General features: G+C 44.5%; 2 protein-coding genes across 3 annotated transcripts; one reads left to right on the top strand and one right to left on the bottom strand.

Moving 5' to 3' along the window:
- Positions 1 to 871: 871 nt before the first annotated feature.
- PACC1 (proton activated chloride channel 1) lies at positions 872 to 19,903 on the bottom strand. 2 transcript variants are annotated; one of them, XM_058019392.1, is made up of 8 exons: positions 19,819 to 19,903; positions 16,158 to 16,317; positions 14,315 to 14,524; positions 12,124 to 12,278; positions 11,129 to 11,271; positions 5,897 to 6,041; positions 2,311 to 2,415; positions 872 to 1,572 (listed from the first exon to the last, which is right to left on the bottom strand). In XM_058019392.1, the coding sequence occupies exons 2-8, from the start codon at positions 16,195 to 16,197 to the stop codon at positions 1,411 to 1,413; spliced, it is 960 nt and encodes a 319-aa protein (XP_057875375.1). In that variant the 5' UTR covers positions 16,198 to 16,317; positions 19,819 to 19,903; the 3' UTR covers positions 872 to 1,410. The 2 variants fall into 2 exon arrangements, with proteins under 2 accessions (XP_057875375.1, XP_057875374.1); XM_058019391.1 differs by lacking the exon at positions 19,819 to 19,903 and adding an exon at positions 19,395 to 19,457 and having other exon boundaries at positions 16,158 to 16,254.
- A 1,621-nt stretch (positions 19,904 to 21,524) lies between these two features.
- NENF (neudesin neurotrophic factor) lies at positions 21,525 to 26,198 on the top strand. The gene is made up of 4 exons (XM_058021464.1): positions 21,525 to 21,698; positions 22,847 to 22,907; positions 23,852 to 23,955; positions 24,522 to 26,198. The coding sequence occupies exons 1-4, from the start codon at positions 21,525 to 21,527 to the stop codon at positions 24,696 to 24,698; spliced, it is 516 nt and encodes a 171-aa protein (XP_057877447.1). The 3' UTR covers positions 24,699 to 26,198.
- The last annotated feature ends 242 nt before the right edge of the window (positions 26,199 to 26,440 follow it).

Raw genomic sequence — 26,440 nt, 5'->3', positions numbered from 1 at the left:
TGTCCTGTTGCCCATCACCCAGGGATGGAGTAGCTCTTTTTGCTTCAGCCATGCAGTGTTTGGCCTTTGCTGGTCTTGTCCACTTTAATCTCATTCCCTTGCTGTGCACTAGTGCACAGGAACCATCCTTGTGAGATGCTGAAGGTGGGGGACTGGACACCACCTTTCTCCCATAGAAACATCTTTGTCCCCTGAGTAAACATTCTCCCCCAAACAGCCAGTGCTGCTATTTTATTTATCTTACTGCAATGAGTTGTTGCTCCCCTGTTTAAGGCTGGCTGGTCAATGCAGTGCCCTGGAAGCCAGCTGAAAGTAGGAAATTTTGTCCCAAAAGGCTTCCCCAGATGCCAAAAACAAGGAAGGAAGGTGAGAGGGTACTTTGGACACACTCACTCCTCTGAGTACTCTGCTGGAAGAGGAAGGAAGAAGCAAACTCTGAGTTGGCATCCTTGCAGCAAAGGCTTCAGAGCAAACACACCGTGGTGCCCTGCTCCCTGCAGACTCCACACGTCCCAGTCAGGCATCCCAGCTAACAAGGGACTTATAAGGAAGAAAAAGACACCAGCATCCCAGCACAGTTGGTGAGCAGGCATTCCCCACAGAACAGAGAATCACAGTAACATGCCTGCTGAGGAAAGACTGATTTTCACTTCCTTAGGAAAGACTGATAGAGAAGGAGGGATAAACAGCCTGAGACAGACTTTGAGATCAGCCACCAGCTCAGCCCCCCACATTGTCCTGGTGCTTGAGTTTCCTTTGAGCTGGACTGGTCTGTGGTGTTCACCTTATCCTCAGGCCACAGCACTCTTGCCTCCTGTGAAGCTCCTTCCCAACCTGAGAGCAGGTACTTTCAAAGAAGGCACACAATATATTACTTGAAGTATTTTTTAATATTAAAGTCATTGTACTTTGATTTAAAGATGACATGTAATGGAATTCCAGTGTATTTTGTTTTAAAGTACACTTTGGAGAAGAGAGGCCAGGATGTTTGCAGAGCACTTTGCCTTCCACTAAGCACCATCAGGGCAGTGACTGTGCTACGGGAGCAGCTCACAGCTGACGCAGAAACTAAAGGGTCTGCTGGAGAAACATTCTAACACTGTCCACTTTTCACAATTTACTACAGGGATGGCTTTCTGAACATGACTGAGTTCCCTCCTTTCCCCCTGGCTCCCCCATACACGCAGGTAAACTCGTTAAACTTGGACTAGAAAAGCGTGAGTTTGTTAGACCTGTCCTAGAGTTAGCGCCTCTGCAGTTCCAGGGCCGGGTCACGAGGCTGTTCCTCCAGCCAGCATCTCTCTGGAATAAAACATACCTGGTTTTCAGCTTGAATTGCTGATTGCAGTTCATTCCAGTCACTTTCTGTCCCTCCTGCTATGAACAGTTAAAAGCCCAACAGTCTGAGGCTCAGCTGATGTGGTTTGTTACTTGCCGAGTCCTCTTCAGGTGCCTTTTTCGGATTTTGATCATCCACTTAACACTTAACTTAGCAAAGTCTGCTGCCTTAAACAGGGCCAGAAAGATACCACAGAGGAGAGCAATCATGTTCCAGGGGTTTGCTGTGATAATCTGAAAGAGATGACAAATACATTAGTCCCCTCATCTGATTCCACACAGGTAGAGAGGAGTGAGAGCTGTGGGAATAGGACTGGCCTCTGAAGGCCAAGGAGGGGCCTGGGTCCTGCTGGGACACCAGGAGTGCAAAGGACCAGCTCCTGTCCCACACAGAAGTTCACACTGGTTTTGGGCAAGAAAACAATTCACACTCTGGTTTTGGGCAAGAAAATACCAACACTCAAGATTTTGCTTCTGCTGGACCTTGGTTGTCAGGTAAATACAGCAGCACATTTTATTCTAATGAATTTATTCTAATACTGGATAAAAAATACACCAGGCTATTTTTATTATTCTTATTTCAGCCTAGGTTTCTTGTCAATTAAAAAAAAAAGAAGTCATTAAATCAGATTATGCAGCAGACTAACTAAAGCAAGAAGTTCAGCCCTGCCCTGAAGCTACCCTTTGCTAGAACACAGGGACAGGTGCTTTTCTTAGCCACATGGCACCTCTAGCTGCAAGCAGGATGCTGAGTGTCACCAGCCCAAGGAACAGCATCAAATGGCCCTGACCTCCACACAGAGTCAGGGCATTACTGGACATAAGGAAGAGCCTGCACTGGAATTTCAGAAGTATCCTCACTCTTGTCTGCATTTCTTTGTGGGGTGAGGTAACAGAGGAGGTGCATGCACACACAGAGCACGAGCTGCACAGTCAGACAGTGACTCAGGAGGGGACTGGAGGGTTACTCACGTCCTGAACAGTCTGTATGAAAGGGTCTTTCCACTCAAACACCACAAAGAACAGCTGGTCACTCCCTGGTTTAGTTCTCTGGTCAATGTAGTTAACCACACTGGTCTGGGGACAGGGAAAGAAAAGTGCAGGTTACTCTCCAGCAGTACAATGAGTCTTTTGTGCAACAAAAAAGGCCTGCAAGAAGGTGAAAATACCAGACTGTTTAGAGACTTCCACTGCAGCCTTTCTCCACCTAGAACAAAATATGGCAAGGGCAGTTTCCTCCCTCTGTCTCACGTTCATATTATTTTCCTATTCTCACTCAGGATCACACTACAACCATTTCTACATTGCCTCTCAAGAGTAGACAATTTACTTCCAAAATTCATTTACTTGCAATAATACAACATTTGGAAAGTTCTCATGAATGAACAGTAAATTTGTTTTATTTGCCACGGAACCAGATAATGGTGGCAGGAAGATTCCTTCTATTTGAAAAACAGGTTGTAGAATAAACTAGAACATTCCAGCAAGTGCAGAATGAACATGGCAGGAAAGAAGGCCAGGTGTTAACAACCAAACCCACACTTCCCAGCAGTGCCCATTAACTAGGTCACCACTTGAAACTAATGCTGCCCAGCAGAGCTGTAACACAATTCCAACAGGGAACTGGGTTAGGATACCAGACTATGTTACAGCCACATGAAGTCAGGGTCTCAAGAACCACAACCAGGAAAATATTAAGACATCAGGCCCAGGAAAACCCTTGTGTTGTACCAGCTGCCCCCAGCCTAGGGGGAACCACACAGGGTTTGTACACAGGCAGTAACCACTACAACCAGTCTGAACTGCCCCTGCTCCTAGGACACAACACAAACTGCCCAGGAGCCACACAGGGACCTCAGGAAAGCACAGTGGGGAAAGACTCCTCCTTTCTCCAAGCCTCAAAGGAGTGTTTACATCTGTAAACTGTGGTGGAAGGACTTCTCCCTTCTCCAGCCTCAAAGGAGTGTTTACCTCTTGCTGTGTGCAGAGGGGAGTACTGCTGCTCATCCTGTTAATTCTGTACTGCGAGCAATGAGTCCAGCAGCATTGTGACTTTGCATCAGGACTGTGACACAAAGATGAGAGAGATGATGGAAGAGCACGCCTGTTCCATGTTTTGGGAGCCCAGTTTTCCAGGCAGAGCTGGAAGTCTTTAAGGAGACCACAATCTTCATCTCCTTACAAGAATTCCCATGGCATGAGGGATGAGCTGCCACAAAAGCCTCAGATCCACCATGGTGCAGTGTCTCTACAAATACCTCAGGGTTTCTCTCAGTCTCCTCCACAGCCCCAGCCCTGAACAGATTTTAGGCTGCAGGCAAGAAGCAGCAGGAGTTAGAACACTGTTCATGGCCACTCAGAGCACATGGGGCATCCCCAGCTTGTGGTTTCTGGTCAAACACCTTTGCTGCAGACTTGCCTGTGAGGATTTGTGAGGAGTTGTGAATGAGTCAGAGACAGAATCTCTGAGCTGCTTCAGATGGTGCCATTTATTTTCCTTATCTTCTACACAGGTAGGAAGGGTGAGTTCAGCTCACATCTTTACCCCATGGTTCATCAGAAGGTCACAACACCTCCAGTTACAAGACCTTTTATTAACCAATAAAACACTGCCAACAAGGATATTTATGTTTTTCACCCAATCCTTAAATATTTCATCTTATGGACTCATACTACAGTGTAAGCTTTCTTAGCCAGTCATGTTATGACACACAAACCTACAGTACTGGACCCTAAAACTCTGAACTTTCCTCTACTTAGCTTAATGGGTCTCTGCTCTAAACTAGAAATCCACATTCTTGCTTCTAGCACCTAAGTTTGGAAGCCTTTCCCAAGGCCTCAGATCAAATCCAGTGTTTAATTCTAAGCTTTGGCTTACAGGCCCAAAGTTGTGAGAATTCCCTGCACTTTGGATTCCAGCACTTGCCCCACACTTCCACAGCGGATTCCTTATTGCAGGGTGCCAGTGTCCCAACCACACTCATCCAAGAAAACTGCACACCAGGAAACAAACAGTAACAAGGCAAAACTGAGGCAATGGGAAAGGAGAAAAATCCAAATGAATGGCTGCTGGGCCAGTTAGAGTGAGTTCTGCTCTGTTTGACCTGGTATTTGTATCCATCTTTGCAGTATGCCAGCTCCCAGGTTTGGATCTGAAAGGCTAATGGACTTCCTGGTGCAATTTGAGCAGATGCTGTACTGACAAACAAAGCAAGTGCAAATTATGTCCGAGTTGTTTCAATTTCTGTTGTATTATTAATAGGGATCTGATTCCTGGTTCCTAGGTTTTATTAAAAACAAACAAACAAACCCACAAAACAAACAGAAAACCCAAACCAGCAACAGTGTTCCCTTACTCAGATGGTAAGTCTATAACTGCTGAACTAAATAGATGTTTATGGTCACAAAAAACTCTTTATTCCCTGAATTTGAGCCAGCCTTTTGTTTTCACTCTGAGACACATTACACTTGGGCACACAAAGGAAGACTTTTTCAAAAATCCTATACTTGGTAAGCACCAAATGGCAAATGATAAAGAGCTGGAGGTGATGAAGGACAGACAGACAGCTGCTGTAAGTGCTTACATGGCAGCAGCAGCAGACTGATGCATTCTTTCCTCTCCTCCAAAGCAAGGTATTGCCTTGGGACTTGCATGACTCTGGATTTGCCTCCTGTCCTCTTCTAGGGGAGTAGGAGTGTCCTCCCCTCACAGTCCCACCTCTGGGTTCCCTTAAGGCTGTGCCAGGTAACACCTAACTGTGAGAACTAGGGATGGAACTGAACAGTCTGCTTCATTCTGCTCTCCTCAGAACACCTTCCCAAGAGTACCAAGGACCAAGAGAAAGTGTAATCTCTGAAAGAGACACCCTCTGGAAAGGACAGCTCTTAAAATTTTCATCAAATTTTTTGTTTTCATTCCTTTCCAACGAACACTGGAAGCAAACAAAGTCAAAACACAATTATTTTCTTGTGCATTAATGTGAACAGAACAGGAATGAAAGGCTCATTTCCTCTCTAGATAAGCTGGCATCTTCCACCTGCATATTTTCTAGTTTTAAATGATGAAAGAAGTGCAGTTACTCCACATTTCTAAGGACACTCAACAGCTAAAAATTCCAAACCCAAACAAAAAACAGACATAAAATGCCACAAAGGATACAAGGTCTACATTTACCTCTTCATCCTAACATCAGTGGCAACCTAAACAGTACTCTTTCCAACAGTAGCTGTTATTTAGACAATTCCTCTGGCAATTGTTCTCCACCCTGAACTGTAGGTAGCTGTTTTACTATCATTTAATAATTAATTAATATGACACTACAGGTGTCATAACCCAAGTGAGGCTGGGATTTCTGGCCTCCCTGTCAGGAGATGTTCTCCTGAGCTCTGCCATGAGGCCACACCAACAGCTGAGCACATCAAGACATTTACACTTCTACAGAATCCCTCCTTGAGAAACAGAGGGAGCAATGAGAGTCAAAACTGCTCAGTGCAAACTGGCATCATGGATGCAATGAAACAAAACAAAACTCCCCAAACATAATTTTATTTTTTTTACCTCTTGTTTGAATTCAACAGTCTCACTACCATCTTCTTCTTTTGTTTTGACCAAGGACATCTTGACCCAAGTTCGGAAGCCTCCAGAAAACTTCCAGCTGGAGTATGAGCTTTCACAGTCCTTCATGAATTTTGCTTTTTCTGGACTAAAGGAAAAAGAAAGCATTACTTTATTGACCAAACTGAGCACTGCAGGCAGAAGGTCATACCTAGGTACTTCAAACTATGTTCACAATTCCCTTTATTCTCTACCAGCTAAATTCAACATATCTAAAACATTGTGTGTAGTGATGTTTTCATGAATGGCAGCCCTTCACTGGTGCATCCTTAACTGCAGAGGATTTACCTGGTGCCACCAACCCTGGAGCTCTGCCTGCCTGCAGGGACTGTTCTGCCCACAGGGAGTTCAGCTCGGCTCAGCAGCCACCCCTGGGACAGAAAGGAGCAGAGCCAGGACCTCAGGAAACAACTCATCACCAAGTCAGGAAGCAAGAGCCAGCAGGAAGAGCCTAGAGGAAGGACAGGGTGCTTCACCTCATTTCTGGTTGCCAAATAAATCAGTTGCAATGCAGACATGCTGAAAATGCCTCAAAATTGATATTCAGTACAATCCTATTATTTTGGAAGCACTGTAGCTTTGGTGTAAGGCTCCCACCTGCAGTAACTGTTATCCCAACATGCAATCCCAGCTATTTGCAGCCCCCAGAACAGTGGGGTTGCTTCCTGTGTTTTGGCTGGGGTTTTTGTTTTTTAATACTGTGCCTGTAAATCTTTAGGGCTTCCAAGACCCCTCATGCTGCAAGGAGTAAAGGGGCAGCTTTAGGGCATATCTGGTCTCCATCTCTTCTCTACCAGCTGCACAGGACATAGCGAATTAACCATGCTATTTGCTTGGAGCTCTTCAGTACTGTGATTTTAGCCATTTCCATGTCATCCCAGTGAAATAAGCCCAGCCCTGCAGCTGCTTTTCCAATCAGGTTTCATTTGAGAAGAAGGGTAAAACCACTGTGAGAAGTCAGGGACCATTAAAGGCTATTTTTACTAAGGCAGATTTCAGGTTCTAGAGATATGCCAGGGTATGCTGGTCATTAAAAGAAGGGAGAGGGTTTTGATGCAGACTAAATCCATCTACCTAGGAGAAGGGAAAGAGTGTTCTTTGCTTTTGTGGCAGAGGCTGTGCATAAACAGGTCTTTTAGGAGATGAAGGTGTTTTCATCTTTCAGGAGAAAAATGCAAAGAAGTAAAGGAGAAAAGCAGAGGTGAAGAAGCAAGCTCTAGTCCCAGAACAGGCCAATCAGTAAGATTTGTCCAGCACTGATTGGATTTGCACTTTTCCTGTCTTTTTTTCTTAGTTTCCAAACTCAGGGCTTCTTTTCTTTCTACAAACCAAGGTGCCTTGTCTACAAGGACTAAAAGGACTGCACTGATATAAATATCAAATTGATGGCTACTCTGTACCACAGCACTTGCTCAGGCTCAACAGATGAATACACACGTGTCCATGGGACAAAGCCATTCTCTCAAGTCAGGGCTTCAGGCAATGGACTCAGACACAGAATTCCACTGTGCATATGCACAGAAAACAGAAGGGTTATTGGAAATAAAAACTAACACACTTTGCTACTTATCAAGGCAAATGCTGTTCCCAGGGTGTCCTAGGAAGTTAGGAACGTCTTTATTTTGACATGAGGTGCTTGTTTAGTGGCCCCAACAGGATGGCACCTCTCCACCTCCCACAGGAGAGACGTGGGCAGAGCCTAAGGACAAAGCCCACAGCCTGCCTGCTCCCCCCAGAGCAAACCAGTGACACAGGAACACCTAATCCAACAACTGCCTCCCCTCCTGGGATGTGGGCAGAGCAGCAGCTGAGGGGACAGCCCAGGGCAGCACTGGAGTGCTTTGCCACTCAAGAGGAACACACATAATTAGCATTTTGCCAGGCAGTCATATGCCTAATGGCTGGCTAAATACAGCATCCTGGAAAAGGTTTCCAAGCCAGGATGGAAAAATGAGGCAGGAAGTTATGACACAGAGCTGAATGTTACAGCCACAACTTCAATGGCAGGCAGGCAGCAGCAGGGTGCTCTGCCTCTGACAGTAATTGCAGGCTGGAAAAAGAAGGATTAATAATATCCTAGGAGAAGCTGTGGAGAAGTGATCTGAGAGGCATCTCCCTAATCCAGACCACTGCCACACAGTGAGGGGAAAAAAGGGGGGTGGACAGGAGGAGCGCAGCTCAGAGGAACAAGCTTTGCACAAATTATAGCAGAGGGCAAATTACACAGCTTTAAAACCACACACAGCCAAGTGAACACAAGACAGGAAAGGGATTTTAAGCTGAAAAACAGTTCTCCAGCAGTTTCTTTTAATTCCCTCTTCACACCAAAGACAGACAACACACACAGGCCACACCTCTGTTTTTGTTGCGTTTTGGGGTTTTTTTCTTTCTCTTTTTTTATCTGAGGGAGTCACTAACCTATTTCTGGACTGGGCTGTAGTGCTGCAATGGATCCTTTACTACCAGTGTCTGTGGACCACCCAAGAGAGCCAGAGAAGTTCAGGACATGCCACCAGCAGATTCCAATGCAACAGCAAGAGCCAAACCCACTGATGGTTCAAGCCCAATCTGTGTTTATTGCTTTTGTGTTTCCCAGAGCAGGAAACTCTCAAACAGCCACAGCATCTAACAAAGGCTGGTGTGGTACCAAAAGTCTCAGTCCTTCTATGTTGTATTTCTCTGCATGCAGCAATCCAGATCAGAGACACAAACACTGAGCTCAGTTTGGACCCTGAAATCATCTCTGATCTGTTCACACTGGTATCCATCATTTCAGCTATTTGACATGCTACACTAACAATAGTTTTGTCAGGCATTTATTCAGGATTTTCTTCTAAACCCCATGTATTATCCTAATGACAGTTCAGGAGAGGAACTTGTATTTCTAGCCACACATTTTGGGTAATTTGCAAGGGTTTCATTATTTCCCTCCCTCCAATTAATATGGTACAGACAGCAGCTGCCACTACCTTAAAGAAAAAGAAGGCAGCAGCAATTCCCTGCAGCTCAGAGGCCAACAACAGCACACAGAGCAGCAGTGTTCTGTGAGCCCAGAACAAAACCAGTGAGCAGTGCCAGTTTCATGGAGTCTGATCCAATTTTAACAGAAGGGCTGCAGAGAATGAAGCCCTTGACAGAAACAACTGGGCCTTGCTCGAGTCCTCAGCACTTACTGCAGCACAGAAAATCTCTTAAAGGCACAAGTTGCCATTTTTTTCTTGCTTGTGGCACCTCTGATAACACTGTACATGAACTGCTGGGCACAGTGTTATTCTGGGCCCTCACAACCAGTGAGACACTTTGTCAGGAGAAGTAGTTAACAGAGGCCAGTAATTGAAGTTTTCAGAGGCTCTATGGAAGGATACACAACAGTTTCTACAGATATCTTAAGCCAGACTTCCCATCAGCTAAATTTAGCATCTGCTGATGAACAAGAAATCATTTCTGTTTTCTCTTCTGCTGGAAGCTGGACAGAATGAGTGCTCTCCACACACACAGTGCAGTTTCACGTGCACTTTTCACAGTCAGGAGAAATGTAAACTCCCAACCTGCCCTGAGCCCAGCCAGCTCATGCTGGGACAGCAAGCACAGCACTGAGCAAGACAAGCCACACCATTGGTATAAAGTTGGGGAGGATGCTGCAGAAAAGCACAGCTGGTTCTTTTCCTTTATTGCATCTAGACATGCAGATCATTAACCACTAAGGCCTCCATCTCCCTGCCAGTGTCACCCTTCACCTGGGTGAGCTCAAAACCAGTTTCAACTCCTATTCCTACTGTCTGCTCCAAGCAGGCACAGAGGATGCATCCCCAACCAAACATCCCCATTTCCCTGTGGCTGCCAAGGCCTGAGGATGCACAGACTGAGCTGCTCATGCTGTCCCCAGCCAGCTGCAGCACCAGGGCTGGCCCAGGCAGTGCTGGTGCCTGGCAGCACAGAGAGAGCTGAGCACCTGCTGCAAGTGGTGCCACTGTAAGCACTTCTTACCAGAGCACAAGCCAGAAAACCAGAAATAAACAACATAAGGAACGAGCAGCACCTTCTACACCACTGCCCTTAACTGGTGTCTCTCACCCTAAAATATCAATGCCTAAAACACCCAGACATTAGCATTTTATGAGGTGTTTCAGTAGAGTTACAGAATACAGTTACAGACTTAGGATGTCTTCCCTGAAGCAGAAATGCTTTGTAAAAAGCAATTCCACCTCATTGCTCTTTGGCCAACCAGAGGTGGCATGCCTGAACACTCCCACTCTTTGATCCATCTGAAAAGCATCAGAATGACCATGTCCAAGCCTCTGAGGAGGCCTCTGAGAACAGATAAAATCTGTTCTCTTCCCTCCCCCACCTAATTTTGCTCTGCATAGGTCCTCTATGCCCTGTCCCTTTTTCACTGAGCATCTATTATCAAATACAGGTTTTCTATCAGGTGTCACTATGACTAATATTTCTTGACTAACTTTTAATCTGGAACTCAGAGAGAAGAACAGATCTTGAATTCAAATTAAAGCAAAAAATAAACTGTTAAATATGAAATTTATTCCCAAAAGGTGGAAAAAAAGAGTGGGTCTTTCAAGAAAGTTCAAGACAAGATTAATTCCATTCTTGTTAAAATTAGAAGATAGATTAGACACTCCAATGATAACAATGTCAAACCAATACAAAGCAATTTTGAAAACCCCATATATGAATTTACATGATTCTGCAGAATCTTAAATAAAGCCAGTAATACAAAAAAACAGAGTGAATCTTTCAATGAAATCACAACAAAGCAATCTATGGATCTGACCTTTACAGCAATTGCTTTAAAAACCTCCAAAAAGTACAGAAATATTTGTGTTCTTGGTGCACTTCCTGACACACTGCCCAGCACAGCATACTTCCTGAGCACCCACAGCAGCAGACAGCAGGAAGCCAGCACAAACTCCAAGCTTTTAGAAAGTGCAGCAACAAATGGTTGAAGCACAGCTGAAGAACAGTTTTTGTCACTGAAAAAGCCCTCAGTACATTTTTAAAGGTCAGATTAGTAAACAAAGACATGAAAGAGCATCAACATAGTCCAAACATTTTAAAAAATCATAAAAGCCTGCCTGGTTTTTACTGAAAAAGCCCTGCTTTCACAAGTATTGTGACACAGGTTCAATGCAGCCCCAGGCTCATCCCCCCTTTACATACCTGCTGACAAACTCTTGGAAAGAAGAAAACAGCAGGTAGTCAATGGCACTGAAATCTTGATTGGTTTCATTTAAATGGAACTGCAAAAACACCAGCTCCCTTTTCTTCACATCACGAGGGCCTTGAACAACCAAAGCATACTTCTGTAAGCAAACAGAGGTGGTGAGAGGAGCAAAGGAATCCTCATTTCCTGTTCATTAATTTACCATCTGGCACTAATACTCTGTAGAAATCTAACACACACAAACACACAGGGTTTCCCGGCTGCTACTAAGTACACATCTATTAAAACACCTAACAAGAATGCCACTTCAGTCCCTCCTTTCAGTTTGAAAAGGAGGTCTTTACACCAAGATTCAGTGTTTAAATATTAATATTTAAGTATTAAATATGGTAATTTGTGGGTCTTGGACATTTCTTTATCAAGAAGCAAGCTTCCCCACACTTCTAAGGGCAATTTCAGACAGACAATCACTCCTCAATGTATCCATCTTGCTGGCTCAAAGCATTTCAGTGTAATGAAGCACTTGGTGCCCATTTAAGATTCTTCCAAGTATGACAAACATGGTATGTAATTCCCAGCAGGAATTCATGTATGAATTCCCAGCAAACATAAAAAAACAGATTAGCTATCCTCCTCTAATGGATACTGACACTGCCTTCAATCAGAGCTAGGTTTACCCTATCAAGGAAAATGCTTCCCAGTTCATTTAGGAGAAGAATGAGGTGAGAGCTTCACTGTGAAAAATGACTTATTTTATCCCATTAAGGGTTTTGTGCTGCACACACCCACAGGACAGCTCATTTTCCATAACACATATATACACCGATGGGGTCTTTTACATTTCTGTAAACAAAATGACAGATGGCTTACAAAAATCCAAACGAGAAGCAAGGATTTTTTTACAGCACGTAGTACATACTTTTACTTTCCAACAAGATTATGAGCAGAAACCCCACACTGAACAAGCTTTGTTCTGTTATATTGTTATTACCATAGTTTGATTAGTGAAAGGATCTGTGTAGTTGATCCTCTGAGTGGTGCATTCAATGTCTCCTGGCTGACCTGGATTCACCAGAGGTGGAATGTGATCGTAGTAATGATGTTTGCAGCTGAGCAGCTGAGCCTTGCCTGGGTAAAAGGCAATTCCTGTTTGGGGAGAAAAAACATTGGAGAGCACTGATTTCCTTCCTAAGGACATCGATTTGCATTCTGGAATTTAATCCCACACAATACTGAGCTGTCTTTAAGATGCCACAAAACAATCAAATTAAACCATGCACTTCCACATTTTTCTGGGGCAGGACAAAACCATCAACAGCATCAGGACAGAACCCCCCCAATGCATTGAAAAAAACTAGGGCTCATATTCTGTTCAAGGTTCATAACAACTACAACAGTTCAAGGTTCATAGAAGCTACCAAGTTTCCCACAAGCCAGCAGCTAATCCATCAGTCCCTCCCAATCCCAGATGAATCTGTAAAATATGTCAGGGAGCATCAAATGGGACATGTAGTGCTTTAGTTTTCAGATATTAGCATTTAACACATCAAGTGTTAATTGGAAATAATGTACATACCATACATAACAGATCAAAGCCCACTGGCTGAGCTAATAGAAGTGAATGATGCCCTTCAGAATACAATATCTTCTGTTAACTGAATGTGACATCATAAAAAAAAAATAAATCAAAGCCATCAAACATGCACTAAGTGCTGCCATCCCTTATTATTTACAGCACTGGGCAGGGCAGGCAACTACTCCACCTGGATGGAAATCCACATTTGCCATAAACCCCCTGTTCCAACAGCACATTCAAGCAGCCTCAGCCACCTCAGCTTTGGAAGGCTAGCAAAACACAAGAGCCAAACCTCAAAATCCTTTTACACCACCTATGCCACATTAATTATTGCAAACAAGTTTGCTGGAAGATAATCTAGTCCAACTTAAAAAAAATAGTATAATTATTAGATATAATTAACTCACAACTGAGATGACCTGCCCACCAAAATGTGAGATGTCAAAGCACTCAGCATATATCAAATGTTTTATTCCTTTCTTCAGAGCTCCAGGCTTGCAACTTGCCATCTCATCATTTTAATATAGCAATAAAATAAAGGACGACATTGATTTAGGATCTCTGATCTGCAGGGATCTCCAACAATACTTTTGGATTTATTTGTATGTTGCTCTGCTTATTTAAAATCTGCTTATTTTCTTCCTGTTGCTCTATGAAATGCTCACATGAGGGGAGGAAAAAAAAGGGAAAAGCTTGAGTTTGCTTGCTCTTACAGACAGATCCATATGGTCCAAACATAAGGCACTACTTCCAGAGCTGGGCTAACTGGCCATAGAGAAAAACAACTACAGTAATATGGCAACAACTGAAAATACCTTTCAGCCACAACTACTGAAGTGGGTATTTGGCAAATGTGGTAACACTTCAAACAGAAGTGTTATTGTTAAACTGGAAACTCACTGATGACTGACTGAGCTGCATTTGCTACCATGGCTCTACTTATGAATGGCTACTGGACAATTAAAAAAACTAATAACAACAGGACTCACTATTCAAAAATGCCCCCGTGGAGCAACTCCTCCTGCAAACTGCAACAGTTTCTGCTGCCACGCTGCATTTTTGTGCCAACACTGTTCCCTGCAGTCACATCAGATTTTCATTGCCTACTGATGTAATGCCATGTTGTAAACAAGGCAGGGTGGAAGTAGAAAGTGGCATTGTGGTTATTTTGTGGTTGGTTTGAGAAATTCATCTCTTTACTGTGAATGGATCTCATTGCCCAGTGCAGCACTGAGCTCCTGTGTTACTCCCATGTGTTACTCTGAATGATACAGTTTGGGCAATATTTCCAAAAGGAATTCACTTTCTCCCCCAAAAAAGGACTCATTTTAGAGCCTGAAAACACTTCTTATCTATGAAATGCTGCATAATTCTCCACAGCTTCTGCCATTCATGTTACTGGCATGAAAGCTCCCAAAAATCTCCCATACAACATTTACATTTCTGTGCAAAGTCAATACAACTTTTTAATCTAAAGTGCGGAAATGAAAGACCCGAAATGTATTATATGCACTCTGGGCTCTGAAGAATGAACACCAAAAGCTTAAAACAATCCAAGAAAAACATGATCAAGAATTTAACCCATTTTCCTTGTTACCACTCTTACCAGGTGCATCATAGAAGGACACTTCCTTGTAAGTGACAGACATCACTGGGTGCTTGAGCTTCTCCCTGAAGTCACTGATGGTTTGGTAGACAAGGAACACAGCTACAGCCATGAGCAGCAGATAAATAAACAGGAGTATAACTGAGAAAACATTCTTTAGGCAGGTCTTGCTGAAACGCAGAGAAGGGGTGGTGGTACCCAGCTCACCATCTGGAACCAAACAGAACATGGATTGGGACTTCAACATACAGAGATTTTTGCTGAGTTTTCATTTAAAGATCAATCATGTGAGAAGAAAGTAAGCCTCAAACTCAGCTTGATTTTAAAAACCACAGCTAATTCTAGTTTTGATGATCAGCCAGGCAGATACTTCCTTCTCAAGTAGGAGGTGTAATCAACCTCCTGTGTCTCCTTTTCTCGCGCCAGAATTTGGCACTCTGTTTAAGGCCACTGCAGGCAGGAAACAAGGTTTGTGTTCAAGGACAACTGAGAAACAAAGTTTAAATAAAGTTCACGAGAAAGTGTGTTGATGGTCAATCTTTGCTTCTGGGAAAAAAACCTCTTTTTCCCCCAATTCCAGCCTGAAGTGATTCTTACACACTCAGAACAGACATCAGTGATTTGATATTCTAATGCTCAAGCCCAGATCTGTGCATTGCATCTCCACCATGGCACAAGTCACTAGATACTTGTTACCCTCTAGCTCATAATTCCTTGTGCACATTGAAAAATTAAATTAAAATTAATTTAAAATTAATTTAAAACTTAATTAAAATTAAATTAAAACTTCCATAGAAGGATTCTTTCAATTACAGCTAGAGACTGACCCAACTGTCCCAGAGTCTCCTTTCCTTCAAATCTTGCTCTCTTTAGACCTTCTCAGTAGTCTCACTCACACAGACACTGCTTTACCGATACCCCTTGCATTTGCCATTTCTTTTGGCAATACTTCTAAAGCAAAGGTTCCTGTACCCCTGAGTTACACATCACGTTTTGTCATGAGTGATTCACATCTGAACCCACAAAATTTTGTTAAAACTCAATGTAAGAAAGGAGATAAGCAGCCATGCTTCCTGCTGACTGTTCAGTGTGGTGTCACCTAATGAGTCAGGCCCTCTCAGGCCATGCCACACGCTGCTCTCCCACTCTACAGTTTGGTGTTTGTGCCTTCCCACAGCAAACAGGAGCCTTTTAATGAGCCCCATTGCACACAGAACCACTTACAAATGTCCATGGGCAAGTTACATGCCAGGAGACGGCAGCCAAGGCAATTAGGACATTAATGTGCATAAAACTGCACTGCTGAAACAAATATGGCTTGAACAGCTGCAAGGCATTTAGGCCATGCTCCTTTGAGGCTGGCTAACCTCAGTGCCCACACCTGAGCTGCAATAAGCCCATTTCACACTGCTCCATGCCCTCCAAAAGCAGCCTGGACAGTCTAACTAAGAATTTATGTTAAAGCATCTATTCAACATTGCACCTTGCTCATGTAAATCTGGTACAGCCTGTGCCTGCAACCCACTGCCCCTCAGGTGGGACACAACATCAAGGAAGATGACACACTAATATATCTCAGAGTCAGATGTGCTGAACGTGGTTTGATTGAGCACAGCTCCTGACAAAGAAATATTCTCCTATCAGTCCCTGGATAACCTCCTTGGCTTTCCATCAGTACTGATTCACATAAAATAAATAAATTAAATTAGTGAAGTAAGGGAAATTAGTGTTTTGTTTACTTTCAGAAGTGCAATAAACTAGCAAAACCAAAACGACCACAGCCACACACTGCAGCAGGTAACAGGCCCTAAAAATCAGTAATTTTTGGGTCAATAGTTCTCACCTGGTAAAATAACAGAACTGGAATCTTCATGAACTTCCATATCTCCTTCTCTCTCCTCCGTTGGATTTTCAGATACTCGCTCCACATCTTCACTCAGCTGTGTAGTTAAAACAGTGGTTCAATTTCCAAACATGCTCTCAACTTGCAATTGTTGGAATTTCTATGGTACAAATAAAAGAGGCTCCAACTAACTGAACACACAAAAATACATTCCCAGTCCAAGAGCACCCAACATCTGTTCCACTTGCTCACAAGACAAAAGCCACAGCTCTGTAGACTTAGAGCCACAAATCAAGTGACTTGCATGCTACAAATTTAACCTACTTCTACTCTGCTGCCTCAACAATAACATCACCTTTCCATTCAAGTTCAAAGTAATTACTTCCCCAGCAGCTCCAACACACTTTAACCCCACAATTAGGAGTGTGTGTTCTCTGACAAGCAGGAACTTCATTCTGTCACTGAAGAATATATTTTTAGGCATAAAGAAACCACAGCACATAGCAGCAAACAGAGCATTAGCACCTCTTAATAAAGAGGTACAAAAAGCAGGAGATGCATTTTGACAGGTGCTAAGGCAAGACACTGAAATACAGTCACAGCCACACGTGGCAGGGTCATTATGAAACAACAGTCAAGCATCTCTCTATTTCTGGTCCTTATTTGATCTCACTGTGAAGATTATTACATATTAATGGTTATGCAACTAATTAGTCTTCCAGTGTTTCTGAAACACCAACAGAGACCAGATATTTTCTTGTTTTGCTATTCAGAGCTCAGGGCTCAAACTGCCAGGCCACTTCCGTCAGAGTGAGAGGCTTGTCACAGCAGATACACATCACACCACATTGTGGAGCACTGCAGACTTTGTACATTATAAATAGAGAGTATCTCTTGTATGTTTTCCAAGCTTTCTTTCCTGGTGGTAACTGACACAGAGATTACAGCAATGCAAACCAAGGCATGAGCTTGCAGCACACCACATTAGCCTTGTTCTTGTTTCAAGGAAAACGGGGCACTGCCAATGCTGCAGCTGCACTGAATGCTATTAAACACTACACCCCTAACTTACACAACAGAAACGTGAATGTACCCATAGGGAGTGCTTTCATTTCACCCAGCTTTAATTCAGTGCTGAAATCATCACTATGCCATTACCAGGTCCTCATTAGCACCTATTAGGAAAGAGTCCACTCATTTTACACCTTCAAAGTCTGACGTAAAGTCTCCTTCACTTCCTGCTGTATTTCTGTATTCATTTCCATCGTGCAAAGCAAGATGAAAGCAGTTACCCAGCTGTTTTTAAATGCTCAGTACATAAATAAAGCATGATTTCCCATAGCATGAGGCAAGAAGTGAAGGGGTAACTTGTAGGCTAAAAACTCAGCTCACGTGCAAGACTCTTACCAGGGTCCAACTGAAGACACCTTTTTCCATTATCACCATAAAATAAGGGAAAATTAAAACTCTGCTTCTTTTTGTAGAAACACGCTGGTTCTGCTTATCTGACCCAAAATAAGCTACTCTGACCCAAAAGAAATACTCACTGAACTCTTGTACTGGTTACATTAAATCAGCTAAGAAACCAGCTCCAGTCATACTTGTGCACATTGCTGATACCAGAGCAGATCCAACAAATGTAATGTAAGTCACAAAGTCACTGCAGCTCCTCAGCTGACTCCCACACCTCTGATTCCCCAGCTACAGGCACCTCAATGACTGAGGTTATTGGGAGGGTAAATGAATTCTATTCCTCATGCCAATGAGATCTCAACACAAGGTTAAAAAAGAACAAAATAAGCAACATTTCCTATCTTCTCAAGAGGACCTACAGCAATTTTTTTCAACAAGTGGAAGAAAAATAATCTTAGAGGTAATTCCCAGTCTAAATGATTCTGTGGTAAGCTCAGAAAACACAAACTTTCAGCACTCTTTAGAAACAAACCAAAACCCCCAAACAATATGCAACTATGTTTTCTTATCTCTGTTCACGAAGTTTCACAAGCTTCCCACAGATAAAGCCAGAGAAGGACAGCCAGGCAAGAGCAGGACTACTAACAGTGCCTCAGATGCAGTAAGCAGGTTGAGCTGATGTGTAGGACAGCTAAAACCAGCTGTATTTTACTGCAGATGCTGAACTGAGGTCACCAAGATCCCAGGGCTGTGCATGGCTCAGCCACTGTGCTCTGAGCAGCACACAACACCCTGACTCTGTGAGGCAGGGCAGCACAGACCTACAAACCCAACACCTCACACACACACCCTGCAGCAGCCTCCCTGGGACTGGGATGCCAGCACAGGACACTGCAGGACAGCTGATTGCAGTTCACACTTGCCACTCCCCTTGCATTCAGGGCTTCTGCCAACAGCAAACCTGGAGCAGCCAGCCAGGTTCACCTTCCAGGCCAGCCCTTCCCACGTGGTATTCTTGATAAAAGGGTGAAGCGTGGTGCCAGTCAGAAGGAGCACAGATTGCAGGGCTGTTGACCTTGCAGCAGGATGCAGAGACAGCACAGGATGTCAAGGGCAGGGAGGGCATGAAGCACAACTTCACTCAGCATTTCTCTGGGCTCAGCACACACAGCTGAGGGAGAAACAACCACAGGAACCTGCCCATGTCCCAGCAGTTCTTTTACAGTGCTGTACACAGAAAAGCACTGGCCAAAAAGAAGCTCAGAAAAGGCAATTCCAGACATCTGAGCATTCCTGCCAGGGGCAGAAGCAACAAAGACTGCTGTAGAAGGAAAGGACACACAGGTGCTGCACTTACACACACATCCTATCTTGACTCCTGCCACAGTTTGGGATAAACCCAAACATGGGGGGCAATGTCAGTGGTGGCTGATACTTAGGGTGGAAACACAACACACATTGCCCATGTGCACACTTCAGGCATCAGTGCATATTCATTAACTCTCACAAGCACCTCCTCTAGGTACAAGCACACAAGTCAACCCCATCTGGATAGTCACGGGCTGAAACCTTCCTGCTGGATAAAACGCCCTTAAATAAAAGAAGAACTTGTTCATACAGGCCTTTTGCTGATCTGCTGATTCATCACCTTCCAGTGCCTTCTAGCCTGGCGAGAAAACCAGAAGCTGAAACTAAACAGACTGTACCACACTAAATTAGAATGTATTAAAACTGAGCCTCAAACTACCCGTCACGTGTAGAGGAAGAAAGATAACTACATTCCTTTCGCCTGCAAGATACAAAAGTGCTTTGCTGTAACTCTACCTCTGCTGAGCTTGGCAGAAATTGCTTGTGCATCTTCTAGGAGAGATAGGACCGGGCAAGGAAGCCTGGCTGCGGAGCCCGTACATTGATATGCAGAGCAGGCGCTGCTCCGTCTTCTGGCAGAGTGATAAAGCGTGCTTCAGTTTCGCATGCGGGAGCTCTGCTCCCCGAGTCGCTTCTCCCACCCGGCAGACCATCCAGCCCCTTGTCACCAAACCCCGGCTAAGATCCAGCCGTACCCACCTCACACAGTTGAAACAACCCCACTCTTTTAACCCCGTTCAAAGGTGAAGAAGGAACCGTGCGCACCCGAGCCACCCGGTGCTTTCTGCAGGCTGCAGCTGCCCCAGCGCCGGGCCGAGCTCATCGCCACACGCCGGCTGTGCCCGCCCGCCGAGCCCCCAGCCCTGCCGGCCCCCCGTACCTCCTGGTAGGATGCGGACACCTCTGGCTTTGGCATAGCATCGGCGGCAGCGGCGCCGCGGGGCCGGGCAGCGCCCGCCGGCACCGCACGGGGCGGGGCAGCCACGGGCCGAGCCGAACCGGGCTGAGCCGGGCCGAGCCGAGCTGCCCCGCCCGGGCCGGGCCACGCAGGCGCCGCCGGGACCCCCGAGCCGCCCGGGCCGGCCCTTCCCTTCCCTTCCCCTGCCAGTGCCCGCCCCTTGCCGGGGCTGCCGGGAGGCGTAGTCCGGGCAGGGCGCTCCGGCTGCTCGGCGCACGCCTGAGGGCTCCTGGGCAGCCCTGTGGGAACAGCTCTCCCTCCCTGATGGGGAGATGAGACTTTTCTGCTTCACAACGCAAACTCTGCTAACGCAAGCATGAACCAGACTTGGAAAGCCGGCTCCCCCGGCTTTTCCTTAAAATTTTTCTTTTTAATTTTAATTTTTATTTGCTTTTGCTCAAGGCTGTCATCAGAACACCAGGCGTGCTTGACCCGCAGACAGAATTCCTGCAGGACTCCGGGGGTGACCCACTCACACTGTGCCCGCAGCAATGGGGCACTGCAGGAAAATAAAAGCCAAAACCACGTAAGGGCTGATTCACGGGCCACGTGGCCACAAATACCTACACAGCTATTTATTTTTCTCCTTCCCCAGCGTGGAAGTAATTGTTAATGTTGCATCATCAAGAAAAAGCATGTGCAACTTTTTTTGCATTGAGATGCAACACTGTAAGGGAGTCCCTGCTGAGTAGATCATTGCCCTCTGCCTATGTCCCACGCCTAGTAAGTTAATAACCAAGATGTGAAGTCCTTTGACAATAACAATCCTATTGTACATTTGATCAAACATCCAGGCTTTAAATCCTTCCCATCTTCACTTGTCAGCGCTGCAGCGAGGCATGTGATATATGCATCTGAACTGCAAAAAGGTTCCAATTTTCTTAATTCTATATAGAATGATAAACACCCAGCTTATTCTTCTGCCAGTCCTGAATGCTCCCCCGTGCCATATTTATAGCATAGGGAAAACTCTAATCTGAAAATTTCCTGTTTATTCAGTCCATTCCTAGGCTAAAAATGTCTGGGCTTTTTAAGTCACAATGATGAAACCTGCACTATGCGTGCTGATTTTGTGAATAACCATTGAAACAGCTAGCAGAGAAACTTCAAGAGGGGAAGAAGGAGGAAAATTGAGAAATCATTTTTATTAGGTGTCCGTTATGGTGCCACCAAGTCCATCTGTAAACCACGTCCTTAGGCGCCACATCCATGCTTTTAACTACCCCAGCGATGGTGACTCCACCACTGCCCAGGGCAGCCTGTTCCAATGCCTTACAAGCCTTTCTGTAGAGAAGCCTTCCGTAAAATCCAATCTAAATCTCCCTGGCACAACCTGAGGCCGTTTCCCTTTGTCCCATCGATGGTTACCCGTGAGAAGCGGCAGACCCGCACTTTGCTGCAGCCTCCCTTCAGGCCGTCCTGGAGCGCCATAAGCTCCCTCCGAGCCCCCTTTTCCCCAGCCTGAGCCCTGCCATGCCCCTCAGCGCTGTGCGAGGGGGCTGTTGTTTTTCAAGAACTGTTGCAAACCCCGGGCTGTTCCTGGGGCCTCTCCACGGCGTTCCCTTAACTGCGGTCCCACCCCGCTCCCTTCTCGGGCCGCAGGCCGGGGGCGGTGCGCGCTCCGCGCCATGGCGGGCGCTGCGGCCCGGGGCCCGCTGCCCTGCCTGCCGCTGCCGCTGCCCTGCCTGCTGCTGCTGCTGCCGGCCGCCAGCGCCGAGCCCGAGCTGCGCTTCAGGCCGCCGGCCGAGGACCCCGTGCGGCTCTTCACCGAGCCCGAACTGGCCAGATACGACGGGCACCAGGTAGGGCCGGGCCGCCGCCCTGCGCTAAGGCCGGGCCGGGCCCGCACAGCCCCGGCGCTGCCGCCTGCCCCGGCTCTCCGAGCGCTGGAGCCGCCGCCGAGCTCGGGTTTCTCGTGCTCTGCTGCCGTGCCGCCCCGCCATCCTTCCTGCCCTGTCGTTCTGGGCAGCTCTTGTTTCTCGGGCAGCGGTTTGTGGGAGGTTTGCCGTGGTTTGTGGGAGGTTTGCGGTACCCGTGCGCTCCAGCCCCTGCCCCGGTGCGGCTGGCAGCTGCACACACCGTTGGGTAATTGGGTGCCATGTGCCATTCTGCTCGCTCCCTGCTTGGCAAGGTGCTCCTGCCAGAGAATTTCAGATTACCATGAGTTGGAGCCAAAGTTCATTTTCTCTCAGTAATTTATTAACCATGTACTTAGACTTAAAAAAAATAAATCCAAAAACAACAGCAACAACAAAACCCCACCAAGATTATCACAACAAGAAGACAGTTTTAACTTAGGAGTGTTTAGCTTCCTGTGGTTCAGAAGGCTCAGCCGAACTCCAGACTCAAAATGATGAGGTCCTGTATTGATACACATCTGCTTCTCTTTTGAAACACTTGCTGTCTGACCTTCTCAGGGTCTTCTCTAGATACTTTGAAGAGAATATCCAATGTCTGACTAAAATGACATCTTATGTATGAAACACAAAGCAGAAGCACTGGCTTATTAAGTAAAACAGATGTCAGCAGATCAGATTTACATGTGTTTATGTATTTATCTTTCTTTCTTAATCAAATAATGCTGTTGGCCACACACCCTTTTATTTTGGGCAATATCCATCTGCATTAGGAATAGAAAGATGCAGTTCACAATCTTCAAGCAGACTAGTGTGCAGACAGGAGGTGACTTGCAAAAGGGACTTGTCTTCTATGGTTGTTTAGATTAAAAAGATTCTCATTGCTTATAGTTGAACCCCCAAATAATTTTAGGGGCAGTTTGACACAAGCACAAGCATGTGACATCAAGAGAGGGAACGTGTATGGTGGTAAAACAAGAATGAACGTACAACAAAGAATTTGTGTCCTAAGAGCTTGTGGATTTCACAGCTGAAATAAACTGCTTTTTGCCTGTGCTTAAGTGCTGAGGATGTATTGATGGCTTTCCCTCCAGGAAGGACAGCCCATCTACCTGGCAGTGAAGGGAGTAGTGTTTGATGTCACCTCTGGAAAAGGTTGGTGTGCTTCTCCTCTGCTACTTTGCTTTCATGTTATTATTCAGACATTTGGTTTTAAACATTCCCAGTGCATTGGAAGCCTGCAGTTCAATTGCAACAAAAAGATACACTTTTTCCTCTTCTAAAAAACTTGATTTTCCTTCTCTGACAGCTCCTCTACTAAGGTTTTGTCTAGAACTTGCACTGGCTTGAGATCACAACATGCAGACAGATAAGCCAGCCCTGTCTAGGTAGCTTGGGCACTGCTAGTGAAAACTGGCAGAACTTCCCAGCTCCCCGAGTCCTTGCCAGATGTGGGGTCAGGGCACATCTGGGGAAGCTACAGCATTTCACTGCCCTGGGTACAGGAGCTGAGCAGATCAAACCTAGTGTGGATGTACCCACTGCACAATATCAACACTGCTGCAGCTGCATCTTTTCCTTCTGTGCTGGTGCTCACACCCATTGCTCTTTGTGCCCTCCCTGAGAACTGCAAATGTTTTCATCTGAGCTCCTGCTACTTAATCCAGATTTGCTATAAAAAGTTTGAAGGGACCTTGAGGGTCTTAGACACTTGTCTGGGTGTCATCATAAGTAAACCAATGGCTTATTACTGTGTTTATACTAACCTTGTCTGGGCATACACGTTGGGTTGGCTGATCTCAAATCCTAAATTACACAGAGCTTGCGAGTTCTGGGGTCCACAAACATCTCATCAGAATGTAAAGCACAGTTCCCTAAATAATAGGTAAATTTTAAGAATGCAGTGTAGGAAGTTCAACAGCTGTACAAGCCCAACAAGTAGGCAATCCAAAGTCAGTTCTGAAAAGAAGAGTTTTAGACTTGAATTGTTGCTTTCAGTTCATTGACATTCAGTTCACAGTCTGGTGAAGGGTAGAGGCTGAACATACCCTGTACATTGTCAGATCATCACTGGATTTTTTTTTTTTTTAATCTGACAGAATTTTATGGAAAAGGAGCCCCATACAATGCTTTGGCTGGAAAAGACTCAACAAGAGGAGTTGCAAAGATGTCTCTGGATCCAGCAGATCTTACACATGACACAGTAAGAAAATGGGCCATCAGTTTAATTCCACTTTTCAAATTTTTATTATTATGCAAGATGATGAATGATGGTTTTAAATTGTATTTATATAACTTGACTCACATATTTAAAATCAAAATGCATTAGTTCTTTTTAGATACATAAAACATATTTAGTGATCATGAAAGGTGCTAACAGCCTTCAAGAGGAAAGTTTTTCATTTCTGGAATCAATACAACTTCTGTAAGCATATAAAAGGGAAATTGCCTGCTATTTAAAAAGATGCTCACGAAGACAGTAAATCCCTTTCTTTGGTTTGGTGTATCCTGATGTGGCAGTGAATGCTAGATCTGGTGATGGGTTGTTGCTTGTCTGACCTGAATACCTTAAAGTTTTGTCAAGGCTGAATTTGAATGGAAAGAACACAATTACAGGCTGTGCTATCAATTTTGTTCATCATGCTCTGCTGTGTAAACCCAAAAGCTGACCCTAAGGTTTACAGTAATCATTAAAAAAAACCCCAAACATGTAAATATCTCTGTTTTTATTTCTTTGAGGCAGGACTTTGATTTCCCTGTTTCCTTTAGACAGGGCTCACAGAGGAGGAGCTGAAGTCCCTGGATGACATCTTCAATAATGTTTATAAAGCCAAATATCCAATTGTTGGCTATACTTCTCGGCGAATTCTGAATGAGGATGGCAGCCCCAACCTGGACTTTAAACCCGAAGATCAGCCACATTTCAGCATTAAAGATGAGTTTTGAGGAACATTTTTGTACCTAGAGAATGCCTGGGCAGAGGCACAGCAGAATATTAAATTAATTCCCTGTGCTGTGGAGTTCATTACTACAATTAGCTACCATGAGTCAGTTCTCTGCTCAGAAAATAAGTGTGTGTGTACACACAGCATAGAGGAAACAAACAGATCTGTAGTAGTGTCATACACCTGGGCTCTTTGCTGGGAATTACAGGAATTATTTAACCTGCAAGTTCTTTCTGCCAGGATTTCTCTGTTAAGAAGTGTATAATGTAAAATTACATTCCTTAGAAGAAGAAAGCTTTTAATAATTGAAATATGACTGGTCATTTTGTAAATCCCAAGTTGTTTCCCACTCCTTGGAAAAGTGTAAATGAATTATTTGGACAAGCTAACATCAATTCTCTGTGCTTCATGTGAGTGTAGGTATCACAAGTACAGACAGGTGCAATACATTATATACAGGCTTACATTTTCAAAAACATTATGGAGTTTAATATTTGATAGGTTTGAGAATACTGGATATAAAGTCAATCAGTCTCCTCAAATGCAGTTACTGTGGAGTATTTCTGCAAATCCTACAGCTGTAAACTGAGAAAAAGAAATCTTTTTTCCCCCATGAGGGCTACTGTGACATTTTAAGTAAGACTATTATGTTTGGTTTGGATAAATGACACTTTATTTTTTAAAAATAATTATCAAAGATGTCATCTATATTAGATTATGATGATTTCCTTCTATCTTTCTCTGACAAAAAGAGGAAATCATAGCCCACTGTTTGCCACATACTCTTACAGCACAGGTTTATTATAGCAGCTCAGTGTCCTGTGAACTTTGTTAGCATTTTTATATTAACAATTTCAGCTCTCATTTTTTGTCTCTTAGTTTTTCTTTGTTCTTACCCTGGCATCACCACTGCTGTTTTAATGGAGAGTGCAGTGCCATGTTCCTCTTCACCTGATACAAAACTGCAGATCCTGCAGTGTGAGAGCAAACCCCCCTGATGGCATTTCCCTGGCAGCCTTCCAGCACAAGAGGACTGTAAAAGCCTGAGCTGTACAAAGTGCTGCTAACCCCTGACTTTCACTAACTTAAGTAGAATGTGAATTGTCCCATATGTGGATTTATCTGTCACTGTCACCGTTTTGATTGATACGGGAAAAGCTAAGCAGCTGCTTCTGACTCTGTATTAATGATACAGATATAATAAAAGTATGATTCTGTATTGTTGTTCTACTTCTTAAGCATTTGGGTAACTTTCTGTGAAGGGAAGATTTTATTAGATGATTCTCCACCTTCTAGCTTGCAGGGGACAGCTGCCTGTCAGTTGAATAACTAGAAAAGCTGTTTCTATGTATTTGCCCATTCTTTCACAATCTTACACATTTTATTCTAGATTTGTTTTGTTTCCCACCATTAGACCACTTCATTTGCTGGAGGGACTCCATGGGCCCTCCCACTGTTGGATGGTGCTCTGAGCAGAAAAAATAAATCAGCATCCAAGAAATTACTATTGCTTCTGGTAATTATTATTTTGTGTTATTATTTATTATTAGTATTACTGCTGCTCTTTTGATTAGAGACCAAGAGCAGCTGGGAGTTTGCTCCTTGATGATACCTGTTGTCTTTGTGGGAGTGCATGTGGGTTTGGTGGTTATGGTTGTAGGCTGTTTGCCAGCATTTCACAAATAATTTTTCAGTGCCTAGTAGTTTTTTTTGCCCTTCTCCTCCTTTCCTTGCATGCATCCT

This window comes from Melospiza georgiana, chromosome 3, assembly GCF_028018845.1.
Source record: "Melospiza georgiana isolate bMelGeo1 chromosome 3, bMelGeo1.pri, whole genome shotgun sequence".
Classification (NCBI taxonomy): Eukaryota; Metazoa; Chordata; class Aves; order Passeriformes; family Passerellidae; genus Melospiza; species Melospiza georgiana.
This window is presented reverse-complemented; position numbering and strand designations above follow the sequence as displayed.